The 24,862-nt window shown below is 18.5% G+C and overlaps 10 protein-coding genes and 2 non-coding genes across 12 annotated transcripts in view; 6 read left to right on the top strand and 6 right to left on the bottom strand.

The window, feature by feature from the left end:
- PF3D7_0312500 (major facilitator superfamily-related transporter, putative) overlaps positions 1-776 on the top strand; it is a gene marked incomplete at both ends in the record, with an annotated part of 1,740 nt that extends 964 nt beyond the window's left edge. Inside the window, one exon of the mRNA XM_001351162.1 lies at positions 1-776. This exon is cut by the window's left edge and continues 964 nt beyond it. Coding sequence (XP_001351198.1) covers positions 1-776 — 776 coding nt within the window.
- Positions 777-1,212: 436 nt separating this feature from the next.
- On the top strand, positions 1,213-1,289 carry PF3D7_0312600. Its single transcript has one exon. It is a non-coding gene; the product is annotated as a tRNA-Val (tRNA).
- A 608-nt stretch (positions 1,290-1,897) lies between these two features.
- Positions 1,898-1,973, bottom strand: PF3D7_0312700. Its single transcript has one exon. It is a non-coding gene; the product is annotated as a tRNA-Ile (tRNA).
- A 2,265-nt stretch (positions 1,974-4,238) lies between these two features.
- On the top strand, positions 4,239-5,238 carry PF3D7_0312800 (60S ribosomal protein L26, putative; the record flags this gene model as incomplete). The annotated part of the gene is made up of 3 exons (XM_001351163.1): positions 4,239-4,254; positions 4,665-4,777; positions 4,987-5,238. 3 exons carry the CDS (start codon positions 4,239-4,241, stop codon positions 5,236-5,238), a joined length of 381 nt encoding a protein of 126 aa, XP_001351199.1.
- An 804-nt stretch (positions 5,239-6,042) lies between these two features.
- Positions 6,043-7,274, top strand: PF3D7_0312900 (uncharacterized protein; the record flags this gene model as incomplete). The annotated part of the gene is made up of 4 exons (XM_001351164.1): positions 6,043-6,045; positions 6,200-6,247; positions 6,357-6,964; positions 7,112-7,274. The coding sequence occupies 4 exons, from the start codon at positions 6,043-6,045 to the stop codon at positions 7,272-7,274; spliced, it is 822 nt and encodes a 273-aa protein (XP_001351200.1).
- Positions 7,275-7,620: 346 nt separating this feature from the next.
- On the bottom strand, positions 7,621-8,804 carry PF3D7_0313000 (conserved Plasmodium protein, unknown function; the record flags this gene model as incomplete). Its single annotated transcript, XM_001351165.1, has 2 exons — positions 7,621-7,679; positions 7,823-8,804. 2 exons carry the CDS (start codon positions 8,802-8,804, stop codon positions 7,621-7,623), a joined length of 1,041 nt encoding a protein of 346 aa, XP_001351201.1.
- Positions 8,805-9,742: 938 nt separating this feature from the next.
- Positions 9,743-12,810, top strand: PF3D7_0313100 (ubiquitin-protein ligase, putative; the record flags this gene model as incomplete). Its single annotated transcript, XM_001351166.3, has 4 exons — positions 9,743-11,278; positions 11,655-12,030; positions 12,147-12,483; positions 12,636-12,810. The coding sequence occupies 4 exons, from the start codon at positions 9,743-9,745 to the stop codon at positions 12,808-12,810; spliced, it is 2,424 nt and encodes an 807-aa protein (XP_001351202.1).
- A 430-nt stretch (positions 12,811-13,240) lies between these two features.
- On the bottom strand, positions 13,241-13,942 carry PF3D7_0313200 (conserved protein, unknown function; the record flags this gene model as incomplete). The annotated part of the gene is made up of 1 exon (XM_001351167.1): positions 13,241-13,942. One exon carries the CDS (start codon positions 13,940-13,942, stop codon positions 13,241-13,243), a length of 702 nt encoding a protein of 233 aa, XP_001351203.1.
- Positions 13,943-14,054: 112 nt separating this feature from the next.
- PF3D7_0313300 (YGGT family protein, putative) lies at positions 14,055-15,194 on the bottom strand (the record flags this gene model as incomplete). The annotated part of the gene is made up of 5 exons (XM_002808574.1): positions 14,055-14,144; positions 14,342-14,462; positions 14,604-14,657; positions 14,766-14,836; positions 14,967-15,194. The coding sequence occupies 5 exons, from the start codon at positions 15,192-15,194 to the stop codon at positions 14,055-14,057; spliced, it is 564 nt and encodes a 187-aa protein (XP_002808620.1).
- A 633-nt stretch (positions 15,195-15,827) lies between these two features.
- On the bottom strand, positions 15,828-18,182 carry PF3D7_0313400 (conserved Plasmodium protein, unknown function; the record flags this gene model as incomplete). The annotated part of the gene is made up of 1 exon (XM_001351168.1): positions 15,828-18,182. The coding sequence occupies one exon, from the start codon at positions 18,180-18,182 to the stop codon at positions 15,828-15,830; it is 2,355 nt and encodes a 784-aa protein (XP_001351204.1).
- Positions 18,183-18,717: 535 nt separating this feature from the next.
- On the top strand, positions 18,718-21,453 carry PF3D7_0313500 (Ras-like G protein; the record flags this gene model as incomplete). The annotated part of the gene is made up of 1 exon (XM_001351169.1): positions 18,718-21,453. One exon carries the CDS (start codon positions 18,718-18,720, stop codon positions 21,451-21,453), a length of 2,736 nt encoding a protein of 911 aa, XP_001351205.1.
- Positions 21,454-22,000: 547 nt separating this feature from the next.
- Positions 22,001-24,621, bottom strand: PF3D7_0313600 (conserved Plasmodium protein, unknown function; the record flags this gene model as incomplete). The annotated part of the gene is made up of 6 exons (XM_001351170.1): positions 22,001-22,755; positions 22,861-23,320; positions 23,571-23,680; positions 23,816-23,879; positions 24,012-24,213; positions 24,428-24,621. 6 exons carry the CDS (start codon positions 24,619-24,621, stop codon positions 22,001-22,003), a joined length of 1,785 nt encoding a protein of 594 aa, XP_001351206.1.
- Between the last annotated feature and the right edge of the window lie 241 nt (positions 24,622-24,862).

Here is a 24,862-nt window from a genome sequence, read left to right on the forward strand (position 1 = left end):
TTACAAAAAACCTGTACAATTCAGGTGAAAAAAAGGAAAAAGAAAAAAATGTACAGGCAGCTAGCCAAAATGTGGTAATGGACATGGGAAAGGACGAAATATATGAAGAACATTTGAAAAGGAGGAAAAAATTATTTTATTTAAAAGATGTAGATTTTGGTGTATTAAAGGATCAGATAAAATCACCATTATATATATTTATATTGGTTGAATTTTTTTTAATAACCTTTAGTGTATGTTATTTTATGTTTTCTTTATTTGACATATATGAAAATAATGTATTTGGGGAAACATTGAATGTATATTCATTAATATTACCATCTAGTTTTATATTTACATTAATATTTGGCATCATAGCAGATGTAATAAATATATCGAATTTTATAAGTTTCAATTTAATATTAGGAATATTTGTATATATGCTTATATATTTTTATTATACTACAGCAAATGTAACAATTGGATATATATCTTTAGTGATTTATTTTTTTCATCAGAGTTTTTATGCAAATCATATGTACATGTACATGTCTACTATATTTAAGCAGGAAAATTTCTCAATTCTTATTGGTATAATAAATACATTTGCCTCACTAGCATTTTTTATGTCTTATAAAATACATGAGTTTATAAAAATCAAGAATAAAAATAATGTATATCCAAAGGCAATAGCTCAAGGGCTCTTTGTATCTTATCTTGTTGTTTTTTTTACCCACATATTTTATATTAGGAGAAAAATGCGTTATCACATGATTTCCCTTCCTTCTTCAAAGTAGGGGCACCACTACATAAATGTAAATAAATAAATAAATATATATATATATATATATATATATATATATATATATATATATATATGTATATTTATTTATATATATATTTTTTTTTTTTTTTTTTTTGAGAAGAACTTTTTCATTTATGTGACAAGGTAATTTTCTATTCTTACGTACCTCTTTATATATGATAATTACTTTTTTTTTTTTTAATTTATTATGTTTTGTTGTAATTATATATATATATATATATATATATATATATTTTTTTTTTTTTTTTTTTTCTTTTTTTAAATATTTATGTTTATTTATTAATTTAAAACGCTTTTAATTTGTTAAATTATAACATATAGAAAATATTATCATTTTTTTTTTATATGTTCTTTTTTATTTTTTTAATTTTTATTTGTTAAAAAGAAAAAAGGATTTTCCTAAATATGCGAGCATGGTCTAGTGGCTATGACGTTCGCCTCACACGCGAAAGATCCCGAGTTCGATCCTCGGTGCTCGTATTAAATAAAAAAAAAATAAATTTAATAATAATAATAAAAAAAATGTTAAGGGAAATAAAATTATAATAATATATAAAATAAAAATTAAATCTTGTACCATTAAAAAATTAACATATATATATATATATATATATATGAATGGGGGAAAAATAAAAAGAAAAACAACATGTTTTCACAAAGGCATAAAAATATTATTATATATATTGTATGTATATATATATTTATATATATTTTTTCTTTTTATTTGTTATGTGAAAAAAATATGATTATTATATAATATTATTAAAAAAATAATGGACTTATTTTCTTCATAAGTAAGAAAGACTTCCATCAAAATACTGTAAATGTTACCAACATAATATATATATATATATATTTATTTATAAATATAATTATTACCTATTAAACATATGAGGAACCTAAAAAAAAATCACAATAAGAGTTTTTTTAAACATTATTATTTCTTCAGAGGTTTATTTTATTTTATAAAATAAGAACTTTTTTTTTTTTTTTTTTTTTTTTTTTCCTAAGAATTATAACATTTTATTTTTTAAATATCTAAAAAAATAATAATATAATATAAAATTATTTTTTTTCTTTATTATTTTTTTATTTGGTCCCAGGCGGTCTCGAACCGCCGACCTTACGGTTATTAGCCGTACGCTCTAACCAACTGAGCTATAGGACCTCTATTAATGTTATTGAATTAAATAAGTTTTATTAAAAAAAAAAAAATAGAATATAACAAAATAACAAAATAATTTTTACTTCTATGATTTTTACATTTTATTTTCCTTACCCATTAAAAGAATCCAATAGTAAATATGTATTAATATATATATATATATATGTAAAGAAAAAAAAGAAAAAATTTTTATATATGATTTTTTGTACTTTATTATTAATATAAAATAATAAATATGATATATATATATATATTCCCATAATTTTATATTTTAAAAGTATATATAATTTTTTTTTTTTTTTTTTTTTTTTTTTTTATTTATAATTAAATTGGGACACTTTATGAATTTCATGTTATTTATAGGAAATATTATTTTGTTAAATAATTTTTTATTATCACTTTTAAGGATTTTTTTTTTTTTTTTATCTTTATATAAGAAAAATGTATATTTTTTTATAATGATTTATATGTTTGATGTTACGAGGCACGAAAAAAAAATGCGACATAATAAATATATAGATATATATATATATATATATATATATATATATATGTATGTATTTATAATTATGTAAGAATTTTCTTTTTTTATATTACTACTTTGTTCGAAAAAATTATATATAGATTATATATGTGCTCCGTAATATAAGACATTTTTCTATTTTTATTAAAACATAAAATTACAAATCCTTTTAAATATTTTTAAAACATTTATTAATTTATAAATTTACACCTTAATACCATTATTTCTCATTTCTCTAACTTTTATAAGAAACAAATTAATAAGAATAAATATTATGAACAATTATAAAAAATAGTTACTGGAAAATAATAAATATTTCTTATAATTTTTAACAACACTTATGTGTAACTATTGTGTTGTTTATATATATATATATATATAATAAAATAATTGTCTATATATATATATATATATTATATGTATTCCAATTTTTTTAAAGTTTATAGAAATTAAAAAAAACCCCACAACACTTTATTACTATAATTATATAATTGTATTATAATTTTTAGAAACCCATATCCATTATTTAAAATATATAATAAAATGAACTATTCTTTTTTTATATTTACCCAAAAAAAAAAAAAAAAATTCTAAAATATTTTTTTAATTTTTAATTATATTTTTTCTACCTATATTTTTTAACTTTTACAAAACAGCCTAATATGTTATAAAAATAAATGAACATTTTAAAAAGAAAAAATAAAAAGGAAATTTTTTTTTTTTAATGTTTATATAACAATATCATCATAAAAATTGTATTTATATATTTAATAATACAATTTGGAAAAGGAAAATATAATTAATAAAATATGTATTTTTTTGATATATATAAATATAAATATAAATATATTTTTTTTTTTTTCTGTTTTTTTATATATATTATATATATTTATTCAAAATATATAATTAAAAAAAAATTCTCTTATCTTTTCACATAGTAAAATAAATATATATATATATTATAATATTACTTATATTAATTAATTAATATATTATATATATATATATAATATTATATATTATATATAATATTTATATATTTATATATTTATTTATTATTTTTTTTTTTTTTTGGTATATGCATTGATTCATATGAAGGTGATAAGTGGATGGTGATATTTTTTATTGCCCTTCCAAAAATTCTCATTTTATTTATTCATAAATATATTATATAATAATAGAGGCATAAATAAAAATAATATATATATATATATATATATATATTATTATATATTATTTATTTTATTTTCTTGTTTTAAAACAAAAAGTATCATAAAAAATAAAATCCATATATATTATATTTAATATATATAAATTCTTATCTCAACATTATGGTAACTTTATATATATATATAATATATATTTATATATATTATAATAATATTTTTTTCTTATTTATACTTATAATAAATAAATAAATATATACATATTAATATATATTACATATACTATTAAAATAATTTCATTTATTTATTTATATATATATATATATATATAATATATATATAATAACTAAATACCCAATTTTGAAACTTATAAAAAATTATTAAAAAAAAAAAAAAAAAAAAAAAAATTGTGTCACAAATATAAAAAAATATATTTATTCAATTTTAATAAAAGGAAAAGTTTTTTTTTTTTTTTTTTTTAAATAAAATAATAATATTTCCTTATTTTTTAATTTTTCATTTAGTAAATTTTTGTTTATAAACCTGTTGAAGTTTTTATTTTTTTTTTTATATTAAAAAATGAAGTTTAACAAACGTAAGTTTTTTATAAATCCAAAATTAAGAGAAACAACAAAACATCTGATATATATATGTATTTGTTTATTTTTATAAGTTGAAAAAGAGTTGTTTTTTTTTTATTAATAAATATAAATATATATAATAATATATATATATATATATATATATATATATAATATATACGAAATGAAGAATTATTAAAAAAAAAGATATGACCTTACAAAAGATATATATATATATATATATATATATATATATTATTATGTGATATAACATTGTGGCGTTTTTTTCCTTAATAATAATATATATATTTGAATATATATCTATATGCTACTATATATATGTATATATGTATATATGTATATATGTATATATTTATATATTTATATTTTTTTTTTTTTTTTTTTTTTTTTTTTTGAATTACAGAAAAATCATCTTCCCGAAGGAAAATGAGGAAAGCTCATTTTACTGCACCCGCAGGTCTAAGAAGAAAAATAATGTCATCAAAATTATCAAAAGAATTAAGATTAAAATATAAGGTATGATATATATGATTAATTATGTGTAATAAAGAGTATATATAAAATAATTCTCCCTTGATATAATTACATGTATATATATATAATATATTTTTTTATATTTTTTTATATATATTTTTTTTTTTTTATTTCATTGTGTTTTATATATATATATATATATATATATATATATAATGTTTCATTTTATTTTTCTCTTTTCCTTTTTGAAGACACGATCGTTGCCCGTTAGAAAAGATGATGAAGTTCTTATATGCAGAGGACACAACCATGGAAGAGAAGGAAAAGTTGTAAAAATAAACAGAAAAAGATATAAGATTTATGTAGAAAGAGTTACAAGAGAAAAAGTAAATGGAGAATCAACATTTATTGGTATTCATCCAAGTAATGTTGTATTAACAAAATTAAAGGTTGATAAAAATCGTAAAAAAATTTTAGATAGAAAAGCAGCAAAGGAAAATTAAAAAGATATGCATACACATATATACAACATATAAAATTTAATTAATTGGTGTTTCTTATTTATATTTGGATATATGGAAATGTTAAAAATATTCAAAGGGTGTATAATATATATATATATATATATATATATATATAGATATATTTATTTATATATTATGAAGATGCCCTTCTCCTTGTTTTGAACCTTAACATTTATAACATTTTTATTTATTCATTCATTTATTTATTTATTATTATTTTTTTTTTTTTTTTTTTTTTTTTTTTTTCTAAAAACTTACCAAAATTAAGTGTATTTAAAAAATAATTTAATTAAAAAAATTAAATAATATAAAAATTAACACCATATTTATGTGGCATACTTAAATTATATACATATATATCATATATATCATATATATTTATAATATAACTTATTTTCCACCATTTTGTTTTTCTTATATACATATATTTATTATTATAAATTCACATAACAACGGTTAATAATATTTTCTTTTTCTTATATTTATATTTTTAATCACACGTATTTCGTTTTATATTATTTCATTTGAACTAGCTATTTTTCTATTTATAAATTAATAAATATATATATATACAAATATATATATATGTAGCTATATTTTAAAAAGAAAAAAAAAATTATGAACAGTTCAGGTTTTTTTTTTTTTTTTTTTTTTTTTTTTCTTTTTTTCCCCTACCTTCACAGGATAAACAAAATATAATAGATAGGTCTAAAATAATTTAACAAATTAATAGACAGAAGAAGGAAGATATAAAAAAGAATTTGTATATATTTAAAATATATTATGGTAAAAACAAAACATTTTAAAAAAGAACAAAAAAAAAAAAGAAAAAAAGAAAAATATATATATATATGTGTGTATAATATATTATTACACATATATATTTCTTTTTACATTTATTATATTTAAATATAATACAACCCAAACAAATAACAAATAGAAATATTCAGAATTATTTTATTGTTTTTCAATATGGGAGGAAGCCTATGTATTTTTCAACGCCAGGTTCTTTTCTTTTTCACTATATATATATAATATATATTTATATATATATATATATATATTTTTTTTTTTTTTTTTTTTTTTTCTTTATGTAGAAATATGATGATATGGTTAAAGGTAAAAACAAAACTGTAGGTAGGACATCAAACAAATTCGAAAAGGTTGAGTATAACAACAATAATATTTTAAATAATGATGAGGAGAAAGAAAAAAAAACAAGCGATAAATTAATAAATAATAATAATGTGGAAAGTACAAATAATATAAATTCAGAACAAGACTATTCAGACATGTATCCGTCTTCAAGGGATGAAAATATAAAAAGAAATGAAGAAGAAATAAATATAGATAATAAATATGATCGAATAGAAAAATTTGAAAAATTAAAAAAAATATATAATAAAACAAATAATTATGATAAAAGAAATATGAATATATATAGAAGATCTACCAGTACTCCTAATATGACAAGAAAAAAGAGAATGGTTATGAAGAAAAATAAATCATTTCCTTATCCTCATACAGGTTATAACTATCCTAATTCATTGAAAGAAACAAATTTTATTTATTCATATGAATTGTATAGTGGACCAAAATATGTAATAGATTCTACAGCATCAGAAAAATCCTTTTTAGAATCAAGCCAAATTGTATCAAATTCGTGTACGAATCAGTCAGGAGGTTCTTTCAAATTTGATGAATAGTAAGAATATCATAAAAAAGGAAAAATTCAATAAAAATCGTGATCATATTATTATGTACATTATTTTGAATACGTAATATGTACATATGGATAAATATATATATATATATATATATTTTATTTTTTATATTTTTTTTTTTTTTGTAGTAATGGATATTCATCTTCTTCCTACAAATTTAACCAATCGAACGAAGACGACAGAACGAAGACGACAGAACGAAGACGACAGAACGAAGACGACAGAACGAAGACGACAGATCGAAGAACATCATACTTATCACAAATAACGAAACAAATAAAAACGAGATAAAAGAAAATAACAAAATTTTGAAAACATCACATTCGTTATACTGCTTAAATAATAATTTTAATAAAACAGAGAAATGTAAAATTAAAAAAAGTAACTCCACATATTTTAATGATAAGAATATTTCTTTATATTTTTAAAGTGCATCACAATATAATATCAAATTATAAGTTCGAAAAAATATATATGTATATATAAATATACACATATTTTTCATTAAACGATTTATTACCATTATAATCATATCATGGATAAATACAAAAAAAAAAAAAAAAAAATATATATAAATAAATAAATAAATAAATATATATATATATATATACATATATTCGTGTGTATATGTTAATATCTACTTTCCAAGATTATCACCTGATTCGTGACTTGGTCCTTGTTTAGAATACTCTTTAACTAAAAAAAATAAAATAAATATATAAATAAATAAATATATATATATATATATATATATATATATATTTACATATATATTATATATCCATGTGATATTTAAAAATTTGCATATATATATTTGTATTTATTTAATTTTGACTTACATATTTTTTGACTAAAATTTGGATGTAACGAATTCAAGAACATAGATTGATTAATATAATTTTTATTAATTTTATTTTTTTTGTTATTTTTTTTTTCTTCTTGTATAAATGACTCAATGTTTTTATTTATACAAGAATTCAATATATCATTTTCGGAAAAATTATTTTTATAATTATTTAAATAGTTAGAAATAGATTCTATGTTATTAAAATTTATATGTTCGTATAAATCCTTGTTATCTTTCTTTAATGAATTTGTTTCTTGTACTTGTTTATCATTTTTTAAATTATTTAAAAATTCTTGTTCATAACTTCTTAAATCATTATATATAGAATTCAGTGAAATGCTATTTTTTTGTTTGTCAGTATTTTCTTGAGCTTTTTGAAAATCTGAAAAATTATTATCAAAAAAATTATTTTCTTCAACAATCGTTTGCTTATTTGTATTATTATCATCTGTTTCATTTATGTCTTTGTTCGTTTTATTATTATCTCTATATAAATCAACCGGGCACTCATTATAACTTGTTAATTTTTTATATGTATTCTTCTTTTCGCCCTCCACATTCTTTAGGTCCTTTTTTTCTTCATCATTTGTATTATCTTTATTTAAATTATATGTATTATCTTTATTTAAATTATATGTATTATCTTTATTTAAATTATATGTATTATCTTTATTTAAATTATATGTACTATCTTTACTTAAATCATTTGTATCATCTTTATTTAAATCATTTGTATCATCTTTATTTAAATCATTTGTATCATCTTTATTTAAATCATTTGTATTATCTTTATTTAAATCATTTGTATCATCTTTATTTAAATCATTTGTACTATCTTTACATAAACCATTTGTATCCTCAATAATGATATTCCCATTATCCTTTTCATGTTCATTTGATTGAATTTCTTCTAGATCATTTTCTTGATCTTTTTTTTTTTTATTAATATTTACATTATTACATTCGTTGTCCATCTTATAAATTAAATATAAAAAAAAAAAAAAAAAAAAAAAAAAAAAAAATTTTTTTAAATGTTATATATACAAAAACAGATATATTTTTTTAAATGTTATATATACAAAAACAGATATATTTTTTAAAAATATTATATATACAAAAACAAATATATTTTTTAAAATATTTTATTATATACAAAAAAACATATATATTTTTTAAAATATTTTTAAATATTATACATATATAAAATAATGGTATTATAAAAATATATTATATATATAGATATATTAGATATATTTATTATATATATATTATATATATTTATATATATATTTATTTATATGTACATAATATTTTTCTCAGTGAAACGTAATAACTATTTAACTATTTTCCATTCTACAAAAATAAAATAATAATAAAATGATTAATTCTTCTTCTTTTCTCTTTTTTTTTTTAACATACGTTATTTATATTATATGACAAATATAAGAAAAATAATAAGAAAAAAATTGAATACATATATATGTTATATATATATATAATATATATATATAATATTTATAAAATATCATCAATGTGCAGAATTGTATAAATAAATATATTTATATATAAAAACACTTATATAATATTATATGGTGCTCTGAAAAATATATATATATATATATATATATATATATATATATGTTTCTTTTTTTTTTCCATTATATACCTTAAATTTTTTACAAAGCTTACTTTTTTTTGTTTTTCTTTTTACATCTGCCTATGACTATATTATAAATATCTTATAAATTTTGATGAATAAGAAGAGAAATTCAATTTATAAGATATAAATAAATATATATATATATTATATATATATATAATTTTTTTTATTTTTATTTTTATTTTTTTTTGTTTTCTCTTTAATATGTTTTGAATACCCATTTTTCTGTGTATTATTATAATATTTAAAATTATGAAAAATTTTATGTGGCATTTTGTTATACTTGTTTTTATTTTTATAAATAAGAAAATAAAATGTTACAATATAATCTTGAATAATACTAAATTTCTAACAAGCCAAACTAAAGAAATAGATGAGCCCATCTTTTCAAAGCTTGAAAAATTGAAACAAGATGAAAAAAAAAACAAAAAATATAAACAGGAGGAAAGTTTAAAAGAAGTAAATACAAATGCATTAGAGCTGGTTAAGGATTTCTTTTTTAAAAATAAAATTGAACAAGAAGAAGAAGAAGAAGAAAAGAAAAAAAATAAGTTATATTTAAAAAATGATGTAAGGGCAAATGATTTAGATAGTTTCTCATATATTCATAATAATAATGAAGACGATTCATCGAATGATAATATAAATGGTAATAAGTATTATAATAATAGAAAACAAAATGATAATGATAATAATAAAGGAGATTATAATAATAAAGGAGATTATAATAATAAAAGAAATTATAGTAAAGACAATGATAAGGATGAATATAATAAATATTACACAGATTATGATAATAATGATTACAATAATGAAGAAAATTATAATGATTATAATATTGAAGAATATAATAATGAAATAAAGAAAGAAAAAGAAAAAGAAAAAGAGAGCGATAGAAAGCAAATGTTCAAACTTGCCATAGAATTAAAAAATGGCTCAAAAAAAAAAAAAAAAAATATTAATAAATGTATAGAAATTTTTCAAAAATTAATAACAGATAAAAATGATAAAATAACACGTTCATCTTATTATGAATTAGGGAAAATATATTTTTTTGGATATAAAAATTATTTCTTTTCATATAAAAGAAATGTAAACTTAAGTTTGCATTATCTACAAAAAGCTGCAATGATGAAAAATCCGGCAGCCTTACACTTTTTAAGTTTTATTTATTTTTATGATTTTCATAAAATCGAAGAAAATAAGAAACGTAACGAAAAAAAATATATTCAAAATGTACAAAATGTAAATAACATAAATAACATAAATTATGTACAGAATTTACAACAAAATGAAAATTTTATTAAAAAATCCATTGAATTTGAAATGATCGCAGCTTCGCTAAATTACATCCCATCCATTTTAACACTCGCATATAAATTCTTGTATGGTATTAATATGAAACAAAATTGTTACAAAGCTAAGAAATTATATAAAAATGTTGCTGAGAATGTTATGAACTCTGATTATATTAATATCCCTCTTTCGGAACTAGATTTATTAAACGGAGAAAATTTAAATATGCATAATGAAATTAATAACATGAAAAATAATGAAGAAGAAATTCTCGAATTCTTAAATGAACAAATTAAAGGAGGTGATGTAATGGCCATGTATGACCTTGGGAAAAAATATAAAGAAGAAAAAAACTTTAAACAAGCTTTCAAATATATTAACGAAGCTTCAAAAAAAAATAATTTACTAGCCCTAAAGGAGTTGGGAATTATTTATTTGTATGGATATGGAGTTCAGAAGGACATAAACAAAAGTATAGAAAACTTTTCAAAGGTAAACATAAAAAAAAAAATATCGTAAAATGTGTGTATGCTTGTTGGGATGTTTTATGTATCTAATATTATTCATATTTTTTTACTCAACACTTATAATTTATGTACCATTTATAAATTGTATTCTTCGTTCATAAAATTTTTATGTATTGTTCATAAATTTTTTATGCACCGTTCATAATTTTTTTATGTATTGTTCATAAATTTTTTATGCACCGTTCATAATTTTTTTATGTATTGTTCATAAATTTTTTATGCACCGTTCATAATTTTTTTATGTATTGTTCATAAATTTTTTATGCACCGTTCATAATTTTTTTTTTTTTTTTTTTTATTTTTTTATTTTTTTATTTTATGGTGGATTCCATTTTATATAGGCTGCTGAAGCTGGTGACGTGGAATCCAAATGCTATTTAGGGTACATTTATTATTTCATCGATGGGTATAAAAATTTAGAGTTGTCATTAAAATACTTGATTGAAGCAGCTAGCCACGATTATGGAGAAGCTTTTTTTTTCTTGGCAGAAATTATTTTGGACATATCGATGAGAAAGCAATACATATCTGATTATGTGTATGAAGTGGTATTTAAATTATATGAGCATTCCGCCGATTTGGGTTATGTTCAGGCATATTTCAGAGAAGCCCAATTGTATGAAATTGGGAAGGGTGTAAAGCAGTCTTGTTTGAATGCAACATTATCTTATAAATTTATAGCTGAAAGTACCTTATGGATAAATAACATAAGACAAGGTTATTTAAAAATGAGCATATGGAAATAAAAGTATATACATATATATATATATATATATATATATATATATATATTTATTTATTTATTTTTTTTTTGATGTTTTTTCCCCTTTTAGGTATGGATTATTATCTTGAAAAGGATTACTTGAAAGCGTTTTATACATATGCATTGGCATCATATGAGGGATATGAAATTGCTCAGAATAATTTAGTATATATTTACAGGACAAACAAATTGAATAACGTCATACATCCAAGGAAAATTATGTTGGTATTAAATTTATTATATAAGCAAGGAAATTATAAGGCTTTATATGAAATGGGGGAAATATATAAAGAACAAAATAAAGAGGAATTATCTGTATCATATTATAAGTTAGGCTTAAAAAAAGGTGATTTGAGAAACTTATTACCTTTATCAATGTATTATGAAAAGCATAAGGACCATGATAGGTAAGCTCATAATATATGTTATCTATCTTAAATAAATAAATAAATAAATATATATATATATATATATATATATATATATATATGTGTGTGTGTGTGTGCTAGCATAATGTTATATTGTCATATTATATAATATAACATTTTATTTTTTTTAGGGCCTTGAAATATATGAACTACTTCATAAAACAAAGAAATAGAGAGAAAGAAATCAGCAACACAAAACTGGAGAAAATAAAAAATGTTCTTGAAAGCACGTTGTTATATTTTCGTAAATATAAATTATTTTTTAAAAACATGTATAATTTTAAACAAAAAAATAAAGTGCAATGAACACAATAAAAATTAAAAATGTTAAGTAAATATAAATAAATAAATAAATAAATATATATATATATATATATATATATAACTTATTTTTGTGATACAACATTTATGTTTACTCGAATTACCTTTATTTATTTTTATGTTTATAATATATATATATATATATATATTTATTTATTTATTTATTTATTTATTTATTATTTTTTATTTTTTTTTTTTTTAATTCTTTAATTTTTTTTCATTTTTTAAAAATAATATCCCATTTGAATAAGAACTTATATTCATTTATTCATTTTTAAATTAAAAAATATTCTCTATGTATATAATATATTGTTATAGGAAAAAAAAAAAAAAAAAAAGAAAAGGCAAGCTAAGACAAAATATGATATGACATGATATGAGAAAATAAGAGAAGAACGTGTTCTCCGTTTTTATGTTAATCTATTTGTGTTTGGTTATAATTTTCCTTTGATGTTTCCATTTCGCATGGAGCATACACATAACTATGATCTGTATAATTAACATTATTATTATTCATATGTACAATATCTTGATTTATTTTATTTTCTTCGTTATTAGATACATTATTGTTGATTTGATGATTTTCCTTTTTTTGTTCTTCCTCCTTTGACATATTTTTTATATTTTTTGAAATGTTTAAAATATCTTGATATGGAAATTTGATAAGAGAATAAAAATTAGACATTTTTTTTTTATCATAATAATTATAAGGAAATTGTGGATATTCATAATAAAATAAATTTGGATATTCATCAAAATGGAGAGCATCTTTTTTTTTTTTGAATTCCTCAAAATTATTAGAAGAATGAATATTTATTTGTTCATCATTTGATATATGAATTTTATTTACTAGCCATTCACAATCTATATCATTTTTTAATATATCTTGAACTTTATTATTTTGTAATACTTTTTGTGGTATGTATGTTATATTTGTATTATCATTTTCTTTTATTAGAAACTTGGCCCATTCATATAAAATACGTTTCATGTTCTCTTTTTTTAATATTCTTATTTCCTCATTTTTAAATACTTGAAATCTTTTCAACAATAAGTCTTGTAACTCCAAATACTTTAAATTGGCTAGCATCAAAAAATGAGCCTTCGACCGAAACATTATAATATATATAAAAGAAAAAAAATTATAATATAATATAAAAATATATATATAAAAATATATATATAAAAATATATATATATATATATATATAATATGTCATATAACTTTGTTATGTTGATAAATAATTTTCTATCATTTCTAAGAATAGCCAAGAAAATATTCCACTTAAATCAATCCCAAATACATTCGGGATAATTTTCTATACAAAAAAAAAAAAAAAAAAAAAAATATATTCACATATATATAATAGACATGTTAATATATATATATATATGTATATATGTATGTGTGTTCGTGTGTTCGTGTGTTCGTGTGTGTATGTATCACTTGGAAAGATCTCCTTTATTCTTATTACATAAATATGTTTATTTTTATTTTGTTAATTTTCATAGTTACATGGAAAAATTGTACATAATTATTTGTAAAGGTGAATATAAAAACAAAGGGATTTAAATGAGGGTTAATCTGAGGTAGCCATTCCAACAAGCATCTTATATATATTATAAATTTGTATATCCTCAAAAAATAAAAAAATATACATATATACATATATATATGTTTCAATATACACATGAAGAAAAAATATGATTCGTTAATATGTAATTTTTAACATATTTTCATTTCAGTTGTTTTTTTTTATATCAATCTTTTATGTTACCTTATAAAATGTAATGATGCCAATTTTATACTTCCCTTATTTGATAAGAAGAAGCTGAAAATTTTAAATCACACACATATTATATATATATATATATATATATATATGTATGTTAAAGCATGAAAATATACATATTTACATTATTCCTTTTTTATTTTATACTTTATTATGGGGGATACGTACGATGAAGCAAACAAATTTAATTTGAAGACGCTCTTATTTGTTAGTACACCCTATAATAAAAAATAAAGAAAAAAAAAAAAAAAAAAAAAAAAAAAAAAAAACATATATATATTTATATATATATATATATTCACATATTTGTATTCGTTGTGATATTCTATTGATCCTTTCTTTACACACCCGTATATTTTCTTTTAAAAAAATATTTCTCTGGATATTCTTCTTAATAACCTTATTATTAATTATACTACTATTTTTATTATTTAATATTATTATCTTATTTTTACTCTTCTGAGGGGAAACTATAAATGCCTTTAGCTTGGATATATTAGTACGCTTACTTTCTATATTGTTTTTTTGATTTATTAATAAAAAAAATAAAAAGAATGAGAAAAGAAGAAAAGGCATTTTTTTGTTTTGTTTTTTTTTTTTTTTTTTTTTTGTTTTATAAGCACATACATACAAAGAAAAAAAAAAAAAAAATACAAATATAATTATATCACGAAAACATATTGGAAAATGATAAATCTTATAAAAGAAAAATATTATATGTCAAAAAAAAAAAAAAACAAACAAACAAACAAACAAACAAACAAAAAAAATTGAAAAAAGTAATATAAATATAATATCCTTTTTGTTATATATTTATAAAAAAAAAAAAAAAAAAAAAAAAAAAAAATTATTTTTAAAAAAGAAAGAATCGGTTTCTTTTCAACGTTATCATTATATAATTATATGACTAGAAAATTACCAAAAAAAAAAAAAAAATACACAAATGAGAAATATGTACATAAAAAAAAAAAAATATATATAAATAAATATATATAAATAAATATATATAAATAAATATATATAAATAAATATATATAAATAAATATATATAAATAAATATATATAAATAAATATATATATATTATATATATGTGTTTATGTTTGTATTTGTGTTTGTGTTTATGTTTATGTTGAATTTTAAAATTTCCTTTTTTTAAAAAAGAAAAAAAAAAAACATATTTTTATAATTTTTATTTTTAAGTAACTTTCTTATACTTCCGATAAATAATTGATAAAATGGAAGAATCTTCCTGCCCTTGTTAAGGATATATTATAAAGATTCATGTGCACATCACTTAACATAATAACACTTATATTATTTGTTGTTTTTTTTTTTTTTAATTCGATACATTTTTCTTTATATATTTGTTGTAAATTCTTAAAATCATAAGTTATTAAACAATTTGATGTTTTTTTTGTTTTGTTTTTTTGTTTTGTAGAGTTTTTAAAAAGATCTGTGTCATGAGAACTCTTTTCAGAAAAATCTGAACTACTATAATGATCAGACTCGATAGACAAATTCGATATGTGTTCCTTATTTTGTTGAGGGTTATATTTTGGTTTATGTCTTTCATTTATATTAGTTTTTATTTTTATTTTTATTTTTGTGTTTTTTTTATTTTCTTTCTTTATAGTATCTATACTATCTAAGCATAATAACAATGTTGTTAATATACGACTATGATCATTATTTTGATTAGGAGATGAAGAAGGAGATAAGGGCACATTATTTCTTTCCTTCTCATCATTTATAATGTTAATATATCCTTTGTTAAAATAATTATGTTTATCATGATCATTGTCATTTATTAATTGATTCTGAACATTTTTTGCTACAATATCTATTCCATCTATAATTAAAAATACATTTTTGTAAATATTTTTTTTTAAAATATATTTACATTTATTAAATACTTTTAAAATATTCCTTTCAGTTTCATTAAAATATATACCAAATAATGTATTCAAGTTTACTATATGTATATAGAAATTTTTATATTTTTTTTTTAAGAAATGAAAAAAATGAAGCTTATTCATTTCTTCACAATTATATATAAATATACGTGTATATGTTTCTAAATTATACATATGTAAATACAATTCATTTTCTTCATGTAATAAATTTAATATGGATGATATGTTTTTATAAAATGTTATATTATGTTTATTAAGTTTATCATGTGATGTGGGAATCTTTTTATTTTTATATTGTAAGGTTAAAGTTTTGTCTTCTTTGTTATATAAATTAACATGTTCATATTCACTTCCTTTTTTATCATCACTATTATCATATCTTTTATTTTTTTTCTCCTGCTCCTCCTGCCCCTCCTTATATTTAGCATAAATTTTTTTTTCTTTTCTGGGCACATCATGCAAATCTTTATCATTTTCTTCTACTATATAAAAAATAGTATCTGTTAGACTTGTTTGTTTTTTTTTTTGTTTTTTTTTTTTTTGTTTTTTTTTCTTTTGTTTTTTTTTCTTTTCATTTTTTATTATATTATATAAATATGATTTATATTCCTTATTCAATACATTAGGACATATAATGTAACATAGAAAATTCCCATGGTTCAAGTTTGTTATTTTGTTTTTTAAAAGTTCCTTAGAGAATTGTAAATTCCATATAAGATCACTTATATTGATAGTGTTTATTTTTAAAAGTTTAAATTTTTCTTTTACAAAATCGACATTTATATAATAGTCCAAAGTATTCTTATATTTTTTTTTTTTTTTTACTTCTTCATTATAATGTTTATACAAAGAATAAACAAAGGAATATTTAACATTTTTTTCACTTTGTACATTTTGTACATTTTGTTCATATTTTTCACATTTTTCATATTTTTCACATTTTTCATATTTTTCATTTTGTACATTTTGTTCATATTGTTCATATTGTTCATTTTGTTCATATTGTTCACATTTTTCATTTTTTTCATATTTTTCATTTTTTTCATATTTTTCATTTTTTTCATTTTTTTCATTTTCTACATTTTTTTCATTTTCTACATTTTTTTCATTTTCTACATTTTTTTCATTTTTTTCATTTTCTACATTTTTTTCATATTTTTCATTTTCTACATTTTTTTCATTTCCTTTTGTTGGACAATAAATATGATCAATGAAAATATTTGGATTCCTTACAATGAGCGCATAAATATAATTATTATTTGTATTAACAATAGTTAAATAATTATTATTACTTTCCTTCCTTATAACTAAAAAATTATTTCCAAAAATATTATTGTTTTCTTTTTTCTTGTCTCTGGATGTTGTTAATAAATTATCTAAGAGTAATTCTTTTCCCACTGAACTTAATAAAAATATAAAACGCTTCTTCTTATTAATAGAAATGTTTTCTTTCATATCTGTTTTTTCATTCTTACGATAATTAGTTGGGTAAGTTACATTCTTCTCACGATAGTCCCATTTTTTATAATATATAATATTCTCATCCTTCAGCTTATGATTATTTGCATTTACTACTTCTTCTGGGAATTTTAATTCTTCAATATCTTTTTGAAATATATCATAAAAGTTTTTCAACTCCTCAAAACGCATGTTCTTATTTTATAAGCATATAATTAATCATAATGAACAAAAATAATATAAATAAATAAATATATATATATATATATATATATACATATATTTATATATGTACCTCTTATGTAATAAAAATTACATATTTTTTTTATTATTACATTTTTAAAATATCTTTTCAATAATATACATTTAATATATTTAATATTGTATATATTTATGTTGCCCTATCTCTAACTACATTCTATTAACTATTAAAACAAATATCTACAATTTTGGAAATATATATATATATATATATATATATATATTTATTTATTTATTTTTTATTTTTTTTTTTTTTTTTTTATTTTTTTTTTTTTTTTCCAGCTAAAATGAAAATATAGCCATAAATTAAAAAAAAAAAAAAAAAAAAAAAAAAAAATTTTTTTCTCCTGAATTGTTCATAAAAAAAAAAAATACATACATATATATATATATATATATATATATATATATATATATATATAATATATATATATTACGTATGTATTTCCATTAACCTAGTAGTAGTATGAAAAATGTTTTAAAAAAAGAGTTCGTAAGAAGCTTTTGCTACAAAATATGTATCGCAGGAGCCTGTAATAGTGGTAAATCATCCTTTAATAATGATTTATTAGATAGATTAAATGTTAGTCATAAAAAATCAGTTATTAGTAATGTGGATAATTATTGTATAAACAATAATGAGAATATTTTTAAACTTCATAAAAAGAAATGTTCTGTAACGGATACAATAGGATTAAATGAACGAATGATAAGTAAATTAGAAAAATGGAAATTAGAAGGGTATAATATGGATATGGAAAATAATAATATTTTAAAAAATTATTATAATTTAATTATGGATAGTAATTTAATATTTCTATGTATAAAACATACAGAAATAAGACAATGTGATATTCTCTCATATAATATTATAAAAGATATGTATAAAAATTTGGACAATATATATACTATAGTTTATAATAATATAAAAGATGGAACAAATACACAACACACACATATACAATCTTATAATTTTCTTGATATATATGAAGATTTTACTAATATTATTTTCTACCCATATGATATAAATGAAGATCTAACAAATGTTATTAAGGAAAAAATTATAAATTTTTATGAAATTAAAAAGGTTACAAGTCAACAAAATGATGACCAATTTAAAGACCATCATGAATTAAAAAATGATATTAGTCAAGATAATGATAATATATTAAAAAATTGTCATATAAATAAGAATCTTTTGAATACTCTTAATAAAAAGGAAGAAGAAAAGGAAGAAGAACTCCTTTTTAATAATAACCAAATGTATGATATAATCGACGAAAGTGTAAGAATTTTTCACCCCTCCATGAGTTCAGAAACAAGAAATTATTTTTACAAATTTGTAAATTTGAAAAAAAAAGATAAATCTAATATGAAATTATTTAACGATTATTTTAGTGAACGTATATTGAATAGGACTCCTCGGAAAATTGGTCAGGTAGAATTTGATGAAAAAAAAAATAAAATAATAAATAATGAAAATAATGAAAATGTTAAAAATAATGAAAATGTTAAAAATAATGGCAATAGTGACAATAATGGCAATAGTGACAATAATGGCAATAGTGACAATAATGGCAATAGTGACAATAGTGACAATAATGGCAATAGTGACAATAATGACAATAGTGACAATAATGACAATAATGTAATTACAATGAACAATGTGAAAAATACAGAAGAAACAGGAAAAGATAACAAAACAAAAGAAAATGTGATGAACACAAATTTATATCCTATGGACACACAAACGGTTGATAATACAATGTACCAATATAATGACAATTATGATAAATTTATAAAAAAAAAACAAACTTCCATTTATGAGACACCTAAAAATAAAGAGGAAGATGATAATGATGATACAAATAAATTTAGAGAATATTTTTTTAGGAAAATACAAAATAATTATAATTTTGAAGAGAGAAAAAAAGATATACAAGCATTAAAAAATAAAAGAATTCGAATCCTGAAAAATATTTTGAATAAAAAGGAACATGCTAATCCATATGATTTGATAAATATAAATAAAAAAAAGTATGATGATAAGGATATTCAAGAAAATCATACAAATGATGTACCTCTGTTTTACTGTACAACAAATGATATAATAAATGAAGGAAACAAACATATAGATATAGTTAATAAAAAAGATGTAAAAGATAAAGATTTAGAACAAATTAATCATCGTAAGGTTGATGAGAATATGCATCGTGACATAAATATTGAAATGGATTCCACTGCTCTTCATAATTGTGTCGATGATGATGATAATAATAATAATAATAATAATAACAAAATTAATATAAATTCATATAGAAATAAAATAATGATGAACGATGAAAATATGTGTAATAATAAAGATATAAAGGTATGTGTGTTGGGAGAAAAGAATTGTGGTAAGACGAGTTTAATCGAAAGTATTTTAAAAAATAATATAATTAATGAGAATGATATATATGAACTATTTGGAAAGAGAAAATATATAAATAATGATATGAGTTTTTATTATAAGAATAAAAAAATTGAAATTTTAGATACATGTCGTTTAAGCAAACAACATAAATTTAAAAATGAAGATCTTTTATTTGATGAAAATAATAGAGTATATACTAATATAAGAAAAAGTGATATATGTATATATATTAAAGAAATTAAAAATAATAATATAAATTTAAATAAAGTTGATAAAAAAATGATTTTTTATTTATTAAAAGAAAAGAAAAATATTATATTTATTGTAAATAAAATAGATTTAATTCTAACAAATTTTGAAAAAAAAAGAAATGATTTTTTACAAGAATTTTCAAACTTATTTAATGATATACCTATCATATTTCTTAATACAAAAAATAATACACATATAAATACATTATTAAATAAAATTATACATATTCATAAAATGAATAATGTTATTATATCTACATCTCTTTTAAATTTATTCCTTATGCAATTCTTAAAATTATTCCCAATACCTTGGTTAAAAAAAAAAAAATGTCATTTTAAATATATAAAACAAATAAACACGAATCCAATAACATTCCTTATATTTACAAACTTATATAGAAAGGTACCAAACAATTATCTTACGTTTTTCAAAAAAAAACTTAAACATGAATTTGACTTACGCTATATCAATATCCAGTTTATTTTTAAAACTACATGTGATAATAAAGAGAAGGTTAAGGGACGCATCAAATGAAAATGTGAAAAAATGTATGAATAAAAATAAATAAATAAATAAATAAATAAATAAATAAATATATATATATATATATATATATATATATATATATATATATATATATGTTATCAGGTGTATGATTTATTTTTATTTATTTGTTAATATTATAGGGAAAAAAATTATATTAAGTATTTGGGGAAAAAATATTTTTTTTTTTTTTTTGGGGGGGTATACTTTTAAAAAATATGTACTTTCCAACATTTTTAACATATATACAAATATTTATGATTAATATATTATATATATAAATATTATTTTTTTTTTTTTTTGTAAATACAAAATTACTATGTTATTTTAATTATGAAAAAATTCAAGAAAAAGACATGCTAACCATATCTTTACAATTTTTTTGTTCACATAAATATATATATATATATATATATTTATTTATTTATTTATATATATATATATATTTTTTTTTTTTAATTGTTGTTATAAATAAAACTATAAAATAGGTTCCTTATCCTTTGAACCATTTTTATCTATAGAGGGTATTTTTTATTTTTTAGATATTATTTAAATTATTTTCTTCATTCATATCAACATTATTGTCATTTATTTTTTGCACTGCATCTTCTTTATCTTCTTGGTGACTTTCCATTTTTTTGGGAAGACCAAGTTGCTCTTCATCATAATTAGTTTCATGTATATTCAAATGGGAATTTATTTCTTCTTCTTTATCTTCTTTTTCGTTATTTTCTTCCTTATCTTTTTCTTTATCTTCTTCTTTACCTTCTTCTTTACATTCTTTTTTACCTTCTTCTTTACATTCTTCTTTACATTCTTTTTTACCTTCTTCTTTACATTCTTTTTTACCTTCTTCTTTATCTTTACATTCTTTTTTATCTTCTTCTTTATCTTTACAGTCTTCTTTATATTCTTCTTTACATTCTTCTTTTTTATCTTCTTCTTTTTTATCTTCTTCTTCTTTATCTTCTTCTTCTTTATCTTCTTCTTCTTTACCTTCCTTTTCCTTATCTTCACCTCCATCAGCCTCTTTTTTTTCTGTATCCTTTTCATTTTCTAGGTTATCAATTTGTTGTTCATCTTTTTGTGCCACGTCCTCCATTTTTTTTTCTTGTGTTTCCTCTAATTTATCGTGTTCATTTTCTATATTTTCTTCTATATGTTTTATTATTTGTATATCTTCATTTATTTGTGTATTATTTACATTTTTATGATCTTCATTATTTATTTGTCTATCTTGGGATGTCGACCCGTGTGTTACATCAGCATTTTTATTACCGTTGAGGTTATTTTCTAAAAAATAAAAAAAAAAAAAATATATAAATATAAATATATATATATATATATATATATATATATATATGTATTTATTTATATTATTTTTTCATGTGTGATTACCTTTTTGAGTCTTTGTTACGAAAGAAGACATATTTTTACTAGACTTTATAAAATTTTTATTTTTTTTCAGCTTTTCTTTAATTTTTTGAAAAATTAAAAGAGCTTGTGCTTCATTGATTTTTGACTTATATAAGATTTCATTTTTCATTAATAAGAAAGAATTTTTTCTTTTTTTAAAATTCAATAAATCATTGGATTGTTTTCCATCTGAACTATTCATTTTATCTATATTATCTAAAAAGTTATTATCTTCTAAATCCTCATTAAAATATTTTTTGATATAAAAATCACAAGTCTTTTCTATATTTTCCATCATAACTCTATCTTTTATTCTCATCGGTTTTTCATTTTGTGTTCTTCTTGTTTCTTTTTTGTTTGATGAAACTTTCTTATTTTTATCTCCATTTTCTTCTTCTATGAGAGTAATGCTTTTTGCTATTTCATCGTACGAATGAAGTTGCTGAACATTTCGAAAAAAAAGATAAAGAAAAAGAAAAAGAGGGAATTATAAATAATATAAATAAATATACATATATATGTATATATATATATATATATATATATATATATATGCTCCTATAATATTGAAGAGATCATTTAGTTATGTCCCCACAATGGTTTTACATATGATTAATACGACACATAATATTATAATCATATAATTATACAATTATATTTTTGTATATTTTTATATTTTTATATTTTTTTACGCTTAATAACTCGTGATGCTTTTCCTTATTATAAAAAAACTTTTTTATTCTTTTGTTTTTCAAATTCAATGCGAGAATACTCAAATTAGATTCTTCATCCACTTTTAACTCTTAAAAAATATGTATATATATATGAATATATGAATATATGAATATATTAATATATATATATGAATATATTAATATTTTTATATATATATATATATTTTTTTTTTTTTTTTTTTTTTTTTTTTTTTTTTTTTTACCTGTATAAAACTTGTAACTCTTTTTGCTATCGTCGACATAACCCTTATAGACGATTTTTTTCATCTGAAGGGTACACATATAAATAAATAAATATATATATATATAATATATACATATATATAATATATACATATATATATATATATACATACATGTAACAATATGTGCATCCTGATTTTATATTTACATTCTTACATTTTTTATAGATATATGATCATTCAATGTTACATTGGAATGATTAGTTTTTGTCTTTTCTTTCTTTAGTTTTGCTTTTTTTATATTTTCAGCAAGAAAGTTTTTTTTATTTGTATTAACTTTTTGTACTCCTGTTTGTTTATTTTGTTCGATGTTTTTTTTTTCCCTCTTATTAATGCCTTCCAATTTTTTTTTAAGAATACTAACAAGTTAAAATAAAAAGAAAATAAGAACATAAATACAAAAACGTAATTGTAGATATATTAACATAATCATAAGTATATGTATTTATATATAAACATATTATTAATAAAACTATATATTAATGTAAGTCCCTCTATAAACACCTTGCCATTCCATATTTACATATGAAACATATATAACATTTGTTCATTTAAAATTATGTCTACATTTACTTATTATTTCTTTCTATTTCTTCATTTCTTAATTTCTCTAAGTATAGTTTTTTTTTGTTATTTATATTTATTTTATTTCTTTCAAATTTTATAGTGGGCTTTACATTCTTTAATTTATTCTCCTCGATTTTCCTACAATATTCCTTTACCCTATCCTCAACTATTTTGTTACTTATGATATTTAAATTTTTCATATTTTTTTAAAAGAACGTTAAAGAAAAAAATTAAAATAATAAAAAATATAAAATAATAAAAAATATAAAAAAATAAAATAAAATAATTGGAAACATAAAAAGTTATCATCCATACGTTATATATATATATATATATATATATAAAAATACACACATGAATGAATATATAAATAAATAAAATGTATATATATATATATATATATATATATATATATATATATATATGATATGTTGAAAAGAA

The sequence above is a fragment of the Plasmodium falciparum genome, assembly GCF_000002765.6.
Source record: "Plasmodium falciparum 3D7 genome assembly, chromosome: 3".
Lineage (NCBI taxonomy): Eukaryota > Apicomplexa > Aconoidasida > Haemosporida > Plasmodiidae > Plasmodium > Plasmodium falciparum.